Source organism: Otolemur garnettii, unplaced genomic scaffold (assembly GCF_000181295.1).
Source record: "Otolemur garnettii isolate 467f Iridium unplaced genomic scaffold, OtoGar3 scaffold00013, whole genome shotgun sequence".
Classification (NCBI taxonomy): domain Eukaryota; kingdom Metazoa; phylum Chordata; class Mammalia; order Primates; family Galagidae; genus Otolemur; species Otolemur garnettii.
The window spans coordinates 21,049,785-21,063,888 of NW_003852408.1; the positions used below are offsets into that span (position 1 = coordinate 21,049,785).

The 14,104-nt window shown below is 36.3% G+C and overlaps 1 protein-coding gene across 1 annotated transcript in view; it reads right to left on the minus strand.

Annotated features, from left to right (window-relative positions):
• CPS1 (carbamoyl-phosphate synthase 1) overlaps window positions 1–14,104 on the minus strand; it is a 115,448-nt gene that overhangs the window by 48,025 nt on the left and 53,319 nt on the right. The window contains exons 20-21 of the mRNA XM_023510373.1: window positions 13,804–13,980; window positions 10,365–10,483 (exon numbers count right to left, since the gene is read on the minus strand). Coding sequence (XP_023366141.1) covers window positions 10,365–10,483; window positions 13,804–13,980 — 296 coding nt within the window. The remainder of the gene's footprint in view (window positions 1–10,364; window positions 10,484–13,803; window positions 13,981–14,104) is intronic.

The following is a 14,104-nucleotide window of genomic DNA, read 5'->3' on the forward strand; positions in this document are numbered from 1 at the left end:
ACCCATCAATCAGATGAAATAATAAATGTGTCAAGTGTTCAGTAGAGCACCAAACAGGTAATAAGTGTTTCATAGGTGCAAAAGCTGGGGAAAAAGAAAGAAAGGGAGAAACGGGGCCAAAGAGAAGAAAAAGAGGAAGGGCCGAGAAGAAGCAGGAGGAAAAGTTCAGCAGACCCAAACTGCCAGGTCATCTGAACTTGGCCTCCTCTCAGCCATCTTGGCCTCTTCCTCACCTCTGTGGCATCCCTGTGCCCACACCGTGAGTTGGTGAGGGTCACCATGCTTTTTACTCTCTGCAAATCAAAATTGATCTCCGGGAGAGAAAGTGTTCTCAGGCACTCACTCCACCTCAGGAGGAGTGGCTGCTGCCTGACCCTCCCTAGGATAGAGTCACACTCTTCATCTCCAAGGTCAGAGTCAGAGGATTTATGCCCCCATGAAGGCATTGCAGGTATGAATTACCAGGTGAAAAAAGTATGGGGGTCAGCAACAGATTATCCAGTTTCTGCAGTTGTAGCTCTGGCAGTCTAGCTGCGTAAATTTAATTTCCATTCTACTCTCTAGAGTTGTTTTATTTATACCTGCATGAACATGAAGACAAGACATTTGCACTTTAAAGAAAAAAACATGTGTTGACAAATGTATACACAGTTGTTTACTATTAATAAAGTAAGATTGAAAAAGAAAATCTTTATCCTAGGCCTCCATACCCTTGAAAATTCTGTTGACATCTTTTAAACGTGACTCGCAGGGCTTTCTCCCCTCCAGGCTCCCTGTGTTTTCCCCCAAGAGTTCTGGAAAAGGGCACGTTCCTCACAATGCTTCTGCTCTAAGTGAGGTCAACAGTGAAGGCAGGGAAACAGACAGCTCCCCACTTGACAGCTGAGGAGGGACTGATCTCCAGCTGTCTGATTTAAAAGTCATATCTCTAAAAAGAAGCTTTAGAAAAGGGTGAATGAACAAACTGAAGGCAGAAGTCTGGGCTAGGTTCCCCGCTTTCCCCTGACGCTTTCCTGTGACATGAAGTATGACACACACCTCACGTGACTCAGTTTCTCCATCCATAAAAATATGATGGTGATATGTTTTTCCTATTTTATAATAGAAATGCACTTTAAGGTCACAAGAAGAATATAGTAAATCTTTATGTTATAAATGCCCTAAGTATATATTTTTTGCCTTGACCTTCATTGCTGGTTAATGAAATCATATCCTTCACTACCATTGTCAATATTTACAGATGTTTTTCACAAAATGTCGAAAACGTACAAATTTTAAAATGTGGATAATTTTTTCAATCAGCCATGGTGCAGAAATGCTGGCTAGTTCTCAACAGGCAATAGAGATTTCACAACATACCTATAAATAATGTAATGCCTACATGTATATACTCTCTGATGACACAAATAATTGGATAAATTCCCTATTATTAAAAACATTTATCCAGAGCCTTCCCAGCTAATTAGTAGATATATAACCACTTAAAAAGATAAAATCTAGAGATGCTGATATACAGTGTTTTCCAACACAGTTGGTCCATTGAACTGTATATTATATTTTTCAATTCATAATTTTGTGGGTCACTTTGAGCAACCAGGAATCATAATATATTTTCCCCCACTACAGTTCCCCCTCTTTTGCTATAACTGAGAAATTCTGATTTTCACTTTCTACCAAGAACACGTCCTTATTTCTTTAGTTGGTCATTATCATACAAATATTGTCCAGTGTTTACTCCGTGGTAGGCACTGTATGCCAATATCCAAGACAATATATAATAAATAAATTCCAACAATTGGAAAACTTTTGTACCTGTTTCAGAATTGACATTATACCTTAGAATGGTGAACTCTATTCTGCATGTAGTACTAAGAAAGGCCTATAAGAAAAGTATTTTAAGACATTATGATATTTGGTATTTGCCTTAATGAAATTTATAGTTTAACTGAGGATGATACTAGCATATGTATAATAATCACAGAGCAGTGACATAAAACTAGGTTCCAACTATTACACACAATGTGAAAATGGGTAAATAGTGTCCACCTTAATTTCTGTCCTTAGACTATCTTATTCTTTACAGTAAGATTTTACCTCTATGACAAATAACATAAATACAACAAAATAAGAGCAAACAAAACTTGTCACTTCCTAGAACTCATCCCCTTACCTTCTGTCTCACTATACGTTTGGTCCTTACTCCCCAGCTTCCCCACCGACCTCCTCAAAGGTGCTGAACTTACTCAATTCTCTTCCTCTCTTTTCTCACCAAACTACATCATACTGTTGAAAATGTCTTCTTAGTTTATAATTACTTTTAAAATTCTCTCTTCTTTTGGTTCCCATGATAGCGGGATATATTAAAGGGAAAAATGCTCTCTTTGTGCTCAGAAAGTCCTGCACTTGAACCCTAGCTCCAAAATGTACGAGCCATGAAACCTTAGCACATCTGCTAAAATAGTCTGAGTCGTCATCCCTTCTGTATAATAGAAATAGAGATACATGCCCTCCAGGAAAGCTGATGTTGAGACTTTTACAAAATAACACGTGAAGAAGTCTCAGCGCTTGTGCTTTTAACCTCCATTAAACTTCTGTGGATTCATGTTTCTGCATTTCAAATGGCTGTTATTGCATTCTGTCAATGTATAGCCATAGAGTATAAACTCATTGACAATAAGGTAAAAACTAATAAGAATTCATCAACAAAATGAATGATATTTTATTCAATGAATTCATTTCCATTCATTCATTTCAGTAGTTCCAAATGATATTGGAACTACTACAATGCCTTGCACATAGTAGGTGCCCGATAAATATTACTGACTGAATAGATGAACAAATACCGCTTGATCTAATAACAGCTCCCAATACAGAGAAATGCCATCAAGTAAATGCATGATCCACCACGTTGAGATCAGAGATATTGGCACATGCATAATCTATTAGTTCTTCACTATTCATAGGTAGGCACACTTTCTGAATATATTTTAAATATATTTTTTTCGATATGGTCTCATTCCTTAGCTCTGGGTAGAGTGTTGTGGCATCATAGCTCACAGCAACCTCAAACTCCTGGGTTTGAGGCGATTCTCCTGCCTCATCCTCCCAAGTAGCTGGGACTACAGGTGCCCACCATGATGCCCAGCTAATAAATATACTTTAAATTGACTTAGAATTTTTGAAACTGTCAAACATGTAAGAATTAACATATAGGAAGATATAAAATGCATTTTATGAACAATCTGAATATCACTGTAAGAACCTTTTAAGCAAACCATTTATCTTGCCTATGCTAGAATCATAAGTATGGCTTCATGCTCCTAAAAAGGCACAATTATTTGTCCTCACATTTTCAAAATGCACAATTATTTGTCAAAACTATGAAAATGCTACTTAAACAATGAGTTAAATAAGGGCTTTCAGAACAGTAAATATTTGGTCTAAAATTTTACATCGTATCCAAAACAATAAATCCTAAGTTAAAAATTAATCAAAATCCCATTAAATCTACGACATCACCTAAGATAGTCTGTCATACGGAACATAAAATAAAATGAATAATAAAATGTATCTTTGGCATTAGTTCACTGAACCATGGAATGTCCCATGCCATAATACTCTTCATGTACAGAGATAAAAGGTTTACATATGCTTCAATTTTTAGTCTTTTTGAGGTTTACTATGTAAGTGGCTTAGAGTGTAAAGATTTAAACCACAAAATGGCAATATGCAATAACTGGTAATACTGTTTTCCTCTAAATTTAGTTACTTCATGTATAGTATATAATATATTGAAATAGCTGCGTGGCTTCCCAGTAAAATAAGAAGGGAACATTTATTTTTAACTAGGGCAAAACTGAGACTTAAAAAATACAGTATGAGTTGTAATAATAAAAGAGGATATGGCCATTTTCTGCAAATCGGATCAGTGGGCTTGATAAAGTGTCCAACCACATCCATTCCCGTTCTTATATCCAAAATAATAAATAATATCATAAACATACGTCATAGGGAAGTATCATAAAAGTGATAACAAATATCATATTGTTATATTTTTCCCTAAATTACATCTGCATTTAATATTTTAAGACTGAAATTATTGATTCTTTTTCTTCCAGAAAGTATAAACTGTCCTCAGAGAGGAAAGTCCTGCCCTTCTTTTACTCATATTTAACAACTCTTAGGTGACATTTTTCCTCCAGAAACTTCAATCAAATATAAACACAAAATGTTCTTGTCTGATTTTTCCATGCCGTGTGAGCAAGTTAAATAAAAAGTCAATAGATGCTAGCGTGTGTAGGAGAGGACATTCGGAGGGAGTGTTCCAGCTAAGGTGACACCTGCATTATTACCTCTGCCAGAAGTTTGTGGCTGCAGGGAAATGGCCAACTTTACGGAGCTCAATTTAGCACTTGAATGCCCAAGTGGAACTCACCGACTTGTCCTAGATTGTTTTCTTAAGCAAAAGGCACACCAATTTTTCAGCACTCACCAATGAACATAGTTCATCACGCTGAACATAGCGATGTTCGGATGGAAAATAAGCCCTTCAAATGTGCACTTTACTTTTTTTTTTTTTTACTGCAATGACCATAGCAGTAAGTGGCAGTGAAAGGAGAAGAGAATGTTAATATTATCAGAATTAGAATGGCAAAAAACCCAGCATGAAGCCTGTACAGTACAGAAAAGAAGTGATTTCATTTGTAAATAAACCCGTAGTAAATGAAGTTTATTTCAAAATAGAGAACTCTAAACCCTACAACATATAAATTGTATCACAATGGTTACATAGCCTACTTCTGAACATCTAAAATGGATGACAGATTCTTTGTCAGCAGTCATCTACAAGTTGCTAACGTAAATAGCACCATTGCACATAAAAACCAGAGAGAAAAATGGACCATTCCAGGACGATTGCCCCAAATGAATGGAATACAAAAGAACAAGCAATCACCGTAAGTGGTGGAAAACCTTCCATTTGGCAATTTAACATGGCGTAGCCCAAGCGATGGCTGGCTGTCTTCTTAAAGCTAATTACTTGAAGGACGGATTCAGAACTTAATTCAGCTTAGTTTTCCTCAGTGAAAGAATAAAATTATACAATTTAGTCAGGTATAATAAAATCCTGGAGCTGGATATGTCAGTCAGAAGTAGCTAAAGAACCCCCAAAACCAAAACAAGGAAATAAAAAAATTGAAAAGAGTTACAGGCAAAGATAAGCAGCTGCTCAAAACTGGTAATTAGTACTCTCACATTTCTTTCTTGCCTGTTCTTTATTCCTTTTCTTCTTAAGTATCATGATTGTTTTTCAATCTAAAATTGCTGATCTAAACTGATATCGTAAACAAAGTGTTTAAGGTGTAAGGTCATCAAATGCTTCCCGCTCACAAGCAAGACTTATTATTGTAGAATTTCTCCCTTCCTTATTGCAATAGGGGTCCAAAGGATGGGTCCTCGTCCTGTGTTTGTCTTTTAACTACTTACATAGTTGAAATTTTGTCACATGCGCTTGTTCTATGGTGGGAGGACTCTTTTAAGTGCTACTATTATCATACTGAGGTCGTTTATTATATGTAGTCTTACCTCCTTCAGATGTTACCTGATCCACCTTTCCATACCCCTAAACGAATGTTTGTGAATATATACATATGTTTATGTGTTCACATTTATATCTACACACATATGTCTATACAAATACATACGTGTACATACATGTGTGGTTACGTGTCAAATGTAAGAGTTAAGTATCAGCTCAGGTTGAACCTCAACTCTGCTATGTATTAGGATGTGATGTGGAGGAAGCCGCTGAGTCTCTCAGCACCTCGGTTTGCTATCAGTACAACTCGGATAATTACTGACTTCTGAATGTTGTGGTAACGATTAAATGAACTAATGTGCTTAGAAGTGCCTGATCTGTAGTCCAAAAATTTGGTGATTATTATCTTGCACTTGGAAGGCATTCAGAATTATTGAATTGAATCAAAATTCAAGTTCTGTATTAACAGATAAGAGCTCTAAATCCATTCCTTTTTTTACTACACAGGATCTGCTAAACCAGGAGAACCTAGTTGATAAAGACGCTTGACGTGTTTATTTGATTTATGGAACTTGCAGTTCCTCTCTCCGGGCCAGATACTGTTGCATGCCCCAAATTGAGTTTATGTAGGAATGGATCAAAGGCCGATAGATAAGACCTTTGTGATTTTTAATAGATCAAAGTAAGTTCTTTTTCTTTACATGAATATTTAGGAAAATGTGATACAAAAGGAACATAACTTATGAAATAGTCAGCATTGGTAGAATAAGTGATTGTATGAAAAATATCTGGATTTGAGTCTGGATAGCTCAAAAGTTAAGACCAATGGATAGAACATTACCCATGTGATGGGTCCACTAAAAATTTGAATAAAGTTAACCTTTCTCAAATTCCTTGCAGGGTGATCTGGTAATGTAAAATTAATAGATCTTTGGAATTATTAAACATCTAAATTTGAAATAAAATACATAATAACATGTATTAGAATCCTACATGGTACAACTCACATCACATAATAGAAAGAAACTTCTCAAACCCTAAAGAAATCTATTATGTAAATGTATAAATCACCACCCTAGATCGATGAATGCCATTACACCAGCTTCTAAATTTGGGGAACTGCCTGGAATGGTCAACTTCCCTAGCATGTCCTTGGGCTGCTATAAATAGGAGAAAGTCAGTAAACTCAAATAGGAAAAGTTGATAAGAATGGCTATTGCTTTGTGAGTCTTGTGAGGGTTGCCATTGCAACGTGCGTGAATTAGAGAATAAAAATTGAGCTCTAATGGGGGCAGCACTCAGAGCCAACATGCTGAGTCCATTATTCCAACACCTGTTCACCTTGTCACATCAACCTGAAGAAGGCTGGGCTGTCATACATCATTCTGATCACGACGCTTGCTTATCTCCGCCCTTCAAAGAAGGGGAGATTTCTTACTATAATTTCCACTTTCTCATGAGCATGGAAAATTCATAAGTTATTTCCACAAAGCCTACCTTATTATGACCATTTTCTTTTCTTCTAGCCCAACCTGCACATATTCACATAGGTACAAGTCACACAGACTGGCTATCTATTTGAGTAATATTCTCATCCTTTGCTACTGAATGTGTTTATTGGATTTTAGAAGAACTTTAGCTTGATTAACAACAATAGAGTGGGAATTTTTTGTTTGTGAGCATAATAGAATACTATTGATCTGTTAATAAGATAATCACCTGTATCAGCAGCTATCATTGCATCCTTTAAAAAAACAGGTCTTGTGTTAATCATAAAGAAAACTGAGAAATGATATATTTTAAAATACATGTATATGAGCAAATACAAATTGTGACTCTGAAGATGAGTCTTTAAATGCATATGTCTAAAGTCAGAAAATATTACTGAAACAAGCAATATTTTGGTTTTCAGTAGAAAAGAGGGAAAATTTTCTTAGACACTCACCATGTGCTAGATGTCCTTTATATTTATCTTATTTAAGCTTCACAACAAAACTATGAAGTAGACATTAAGAAGAAGAACTACAGAGCTAGAGAAGTGAGGGAGGTGAGGTGCCCCTGAATCCACCATATACATCAGTCTCTCTGGCTCCCAGCCCACAAGGAAGGAACCAGGCAAAACTTACCCCACGCCTAGCACTCTGTACTTTATCCTCTCTTTAAAGTTTCTTTTATTCTCCCAAATGCAATCCCATTACTTATTTTCTATCTGACAAGTGCAAAGGAAGGGAGATGTATTGGTACCCAGAGATATGTTGAACCAGGAGAACTTTAGGATCCTCTCAACTCACACCAAATAAATAGTTACCTCCTGAGCCTACATGTAAAGTCAGCCTTTCTAATACAGGAGTAGTTGAGATTTTAAAACAAAATGAACCACCAGTACATGCAAATGAAAAACAACAACTAATTTCAACCCTTCTCCAAATTGACAATACGTAAGCCAGCCACATAATGCCAATCATTAACAGAGAGATACTATATTACAAGCTGTTATGAACTGTCGGAGCAGTTCATATCTTGTTGACCAAGGCTACGTGGACTTAGAGGCTGAGAAAAAGCAGAGGACTGCACAATGTGGACTTATGGTGAGAATAATCAAAATAGAACGAGGTAACTCAAGGCCTACACTCTTTTAATTCCATCAGCTTTGATACCCTTTCAACTTCAGACCACTATGTGCCGCAGACTGGATTGAGACTGGAAGCCTCAGTGGTCATGTATTCTTACTTTTTTATCTAACACCCCTAAGTAACATTCATTACTGAATTTTTATGTGTACATCAATGACACTTTTAAAAAAAATGATGTGAATAGTAAAGTCACACTCGGATAATGAGTTCAGGGGTTAGTTTACCAAGGCCAGGGATCATCCATTGAGTTCTACCCAGATTTACTTCAGCTTCTGCTATGTAACAGGCACTTTCCCGTCCCTGCACCAAAACAGACTTATACCTAAAGTAGATAACTATGAGTATAATTTTAGAAACCTTTTAAATTAGACTTAAATTTAAAAGCTTATAAATTAAAAGCTTTATATAAAGTTATTCACGTAAATTCTGATGAAAATAGAAAGTATTTTACAAATATATTAATGTCAGAAAATGGAGACAGAAAACATCAATCAGCATATAAATGTAACAGAATGTGGAAGTGAGACTGCTATTCTAAGCGATCTGTAAGAATGTGCTGTTTTAATCCTCCAAGGACCTTTCTCACTATTAATATACCCTTTCTATGCTTAGATGGAATCTCAACCTGCCTTCTGGTTGTAACAAAAAACTATTCAATTAAAACATTGAATTTGTCCAAAAATCAGAACGTCTATCAAGTGGAAATTTAAATCACAATAACATCTGCTTTCTTCCAACCAAGGTCTTTTCTGCAGCTATGTTTGGCATCCTGCAAGTTGCTAGCACCCTCATGTGGTTTAACTGGAGTGGTTTCCTAGGCATTTAAACTCAGTTGCCTGAGACTGAGAACACTGGAGCAGACCATCCTTCAACAGGAAGTTCTGCTGGCATCATAAAGCAGGAAAGGAAATTTTAAGTCAGCAGAATTCTAAGATGAATGTACAGGCTCCATTCCTAACTTATTTGCTATCTACTGTTCATTTCAAGTGATCACTAGAAAGGGTGATTTACAAGCAAATGTAGTTAGCTTAATCTTTGTCAGATAGAAATCCCCAATTTTCACAGCCAAGCATCTCACACAGGCAATTATTAAATAGATGAAAATAGACCTAATTTTGTTCCCCCCCAAATCATGTATTTTATTGCCCAGCTTATAAACATATTGATTAGACAAATGCAATAACCCAGTTTTGTGTTACAGTTCCTAAATAGTTGAGCAATCCAGGCTTTGAGACCTTCTACTGAATTTATCAGCATTTTAAATGATTAAAGTTCCCACATCTTCTCAAATCACTTGAGAACAATTTACACAAAATATTTCCCCTCTCTAAACATATCCTTAGGTATGTAGAAGAGACTTCCTTTCTAACACTAGTGTATGTCAGAGGTTTCCTGGAGGGGAGAAGCTGAAGAGGACTATATTGTCTTCCTTAATTTGGTAATAAATACTCCTCTTAGCAAAGATAAATATTTAAAACCTATCCATAATTTCATAAGCCGAAGGTACCCCAGCAAACTGTCTTTCCATGAAAAATTTAAAAAGTAGATTTTAAAGCACTGGCATTATCAGAATACTCTCAACAGGAAATGAAATTTAAAAATAATTGGCCATGGAGGAGATAAAAATGTAAATGAGTAAGAGGTAAAGAGTCAATTAACAGATACTTGAATGTGGCTTATTTGTATGCTAAACTGGAAGTCCCAGGGTTAAAAATATCAGTAGAATGCAAGAGGAACACATTTGCTCATCAGCACATAGCAATGCATAGGTTTCCATGAAAAGGGAAAAATGGGCTTAAGAACTTAGAACAAAATCTATAGAAAACAGGAATGTGATTCGTTCAATGATTGATTAATACAATTTAAAACTAGGTAATATCTGGTAGTTAAATAACACATGCATTCATAAAGGCATCCCCAGTTTTGTAGATGCAGAAGACCTGATAAAACCATCACTGCATCTGATGGCAGGAGTCGGGATAGATGATACATTTAAAAATTTAACAGATGCCTTTCAAAAGGTAAACATCTAAAAAAAACTGTCATTTGTCTCCTTGCTACAGCCGTTGTTTTCCAACATGACCATTATTACCTCGCTGAAGGAGAATTTTGGGCATATGCTTAAGGATAAGGCAAAGACTGTTCCAAAACTGCACAGAAAATATCTAGAGTGAATCAGAGCCACACTGCCTTACCTGTTGAGCTCTTTCAGTGTTTTCTCCATGTTTAAAATGTCACGCATCTTAAACAAAAACCACCTGTCAATGTACGTCAGCTTCTCAATCTCTTCAAGGGACATGTTGTCTTCCAAAGCCTATTAAAAAGAAGAGACTTTCTTTGGCAAATATTTTATAAAACGCTTATTTGGTCGAAAGCATATAGTAGTCGTGCCTCTCTGCATTATTTAGGAACCCGTGTCTACAGACTAAAATAGGGAACACGAAACTGATTACTGACATTCCTTCCAGTAATCCTAAAGATGGGGTCCACTACATCCAGAAGTGGCACACAGAAGAGGCACATATCTTGAAAAACACCCCAGGGTACATACCACTCTTATTTGACCCTGTGACCAAGTATATCTCGTATTCAATACAACTCTTTAGAATGAAAGAGAATCTTGAAATTACAGTTAGGACCGACTGGTGAGGAAATCTGGAATCAGTGTAATGATTATGTAGGTTGTATTTGTTGTACTTATCCTCTAGTAAATAGCATATTTTTATCACCCTACTCCACATTCACACAAACATACAATAATCAGTGAGAATTTGTGGGTCAAATCTGACTTGGTATTATTTCTCTAGAATATTTCCTCACAGAGGACTTTGAACAGAAAGTTATTGTGAATCAATTACTATGAATTTTGTGCTAAGGCAGGGCATTTTTAAAAATCCTAATATATTCCCAAATCATGTAGTAATAACTTCTTTTCTGATAGGCAGCTCAGCCTTTTCCTCTAGCTTACTTTAGCAATTTCTCAAAAATAAACTTACAACTAAGGATCATTAAGCCGAGTAGACAATGTAATTGAAAGAAAAGACAAACTCTCAAAACCAAAACCTTCATACTCAAATATGTCCATTCTTATTCTTGTATACATGCATATAGAGATATATCTGTGTGTATTTGTGTATACCCTACGAAAAATAATCATTGGGCATTATTCCAAAACAATATATTTTAGAATGGCACATTATATTTTTAAACCCTCATAAGAAATATATGTAACTACTAATGCTACTGTTATGTTTCAACCCAGGGTGCTTCATTCTCTTAAAGCATCTTCTTATTTCTAGAATCAGAGAGACCATGATTATGAGTGTTAAGATGTAGCATGGCTCATAATTTTGTTGACTAGAGTAAGATGACATTTAACGGAAATACTCAAAGCCACATTCATTTTCTGAGTCTATTTATGTTTCTTTTGTTTAATTCTCCCTGTAATTAGAGTCAGGTTCCCAAGGACTTCATATTCTATCATATTTTCCAAATGATTAAAGGCACAATTAGCTGTCGCCCATCAACACTGGAGGTAGATAGAACCTTTAGCTACTGATATTTTGGCAGATCAAAGGAAGTTTTCACACAATCACACACAGTGAAGGAGGGCCCAGAATTCTGAAGTCATTTCACTGAGAGGAAGGACAACGACAGTCATATCCACAATCCCGAACATGAAGCACCATCCTGCCAGGCTTACGACTTCATCACCAAGCGCCACAGCTGTAATGAAGTCTCTAATAACCCCAAACAAGTTTGAGGTTACTTTAATGTTCCCCAACTAAAAAATAATACCCTGCATTCTCCCCAAATCAAAAGAGGTGATGATCCAGTCATTCTGAAATAAGACTACTGCAAAAAATCAGACCTTAGAGCAAGTTGCCCTTTTCTGAGAATCATGAAAGCAAGCAGAGATTTACACCCTCCCTTCATTCTTTTTCCCCTTCAGCCCTCCGTGGTCCTCACACGCTTTGTCAAAATCACCAAGTTCCTGGGTTGCTGTGGATGGAACAGTAATGATGACCTCTAACAAACAGAAATCAGTTCCTTCTCCCAGCACTCCGGCAGACAATAATTTATACCTCAGACCCTGTGCTTCTTGTTGAGACACTAGGTACTCTGCAAAAAAAAAAAAAAAAAACACCTCCACACATTTTTTTTCCTGAATTCTCATCCTTTATGAGTCTGTTAGAAAAGAATGAGAGATTTGCTTGAGTTTACAGCCTCGCTGGGAACTTGGAAATGCTCTCCTTCTTAACCTGCCTCAAAGTGGCAGAAACATGATTGTTAGAGTTAAGGGGAAAAATCCATTTACTGTCCTTTCCCTGAGGGAAAAAAAAATACATTCTAGAAATGTATACATACATGTACAGATGTATGTACATAATGCACAGACATGTGAATGTCACAGGTCGGGTTTTAAATAAAAGGTTGAAATAGAAATCGTACATAAATAAAGAATTTGAAATGGCTTTCTAAAAATAACCTCTAATCATTGCTATGCCCCCACCACCACCATGAAAAATATTAATTACCTTGAACTCAACATTAAAAAATGTTCACCAAGAGATAATAGTATTTGCCAGAATTTTAATGACACTTAAATATTTTGCATTTCGAAACCACAAGATGCAGTAAAGGAAGTGCCCTGGCTCCCCCGCATCTCTCTCCAGGCCTCTCAAGACATGAACATGAAAGTTGCAGTGAGTTCACAATCACTACCAACATTTTTCTGCTACAACACAGATAAATTACAAAGGCAGATTCTCTCTTTCAAGAGAGAATTCTTATTTTCATCAGCTCATCACACACACACACACACACACAGACAAACATAAAATGGTCAGTGGGGCTTTGTAGACCCAGCGTGGGTTGATACTGTTGGAGGATTAATGCCTGCGCTTTCTTAAATGTCAAAAAGCCATTCAGGGATTTCTGACCAGACAGATTCCAGCTGCCCAAGTCACCTTTCATAAAATCAGATCAGCTGAAACTTCAAAACTCTAAGCACAGTAAATATGAAAGGAGATTAATATGGCATTTAATTTGCAGTAAAAGGAACTCGTGGCTAGAAGTGAGAAATGTGGGGCCTTTTTTTCCTAAAAGTAAAAACCAATAAAATAATTACATGGAAGCCTGTAATCATGAAAGTTCTTTATAGTTTGTTGCTGTTGTTTAAACAGAAAAAGAACAAATAAATTAGAGTCTTAGGAAGCACATATTCAGCATTGTTAATGCATGCATCTTCCTCCCTAAAATAAAATTTTACACATTTTCAAAGAACAAATAAGGAAAGGTAATTGGAAAGGACAAGTCAATATTGCCAAATCTACTGGAGAGAATGGATACCATGTACACTAGGAGAAAGGGACATTTCATCTATCTAATCATCCTCTAAAACTACAATGTGCTCTTATATCCAGGTTTAAAGTCAAATAAAAAAGGACAATTTATCACTAGGCATAGAGCAATCCAATGAAATCCATAGACATCTCCAGTTTAATATTATAGAAGAGAATTTAAATTTTTCTAAAACTTGCTGAATCCAAGACCACTTTGTGATTCAGTTTTTAGGTTATGTTTGAAAAAATAAATAAAAATAGGTAGTCTGGGCCCTTTGTGACATATTACCTTGGCAATGGCATAGATGCGGGTGCTGGATGGGTCAGCCAGCTCCCTTCTGAGGTCGAGGTTAGATGGCCAGTCTTTGTTCATTGGGAGACGGGCAGTGAAACCATCTATGGATGGGTGGCACATCCTTAAAGCTTTCTGGAAACTCTCCTCAAAGGTGCGACCAATAGCCATGACCTGTGATACACGTTTAAAATCACATATTGAAAGAAAGAGCTTACATATTTTGAACTTGTAATAGAACTGTACATGGAACCTTTTTCAACAAAGACTTAAGAACAAAAATTACAGCAAAACACAA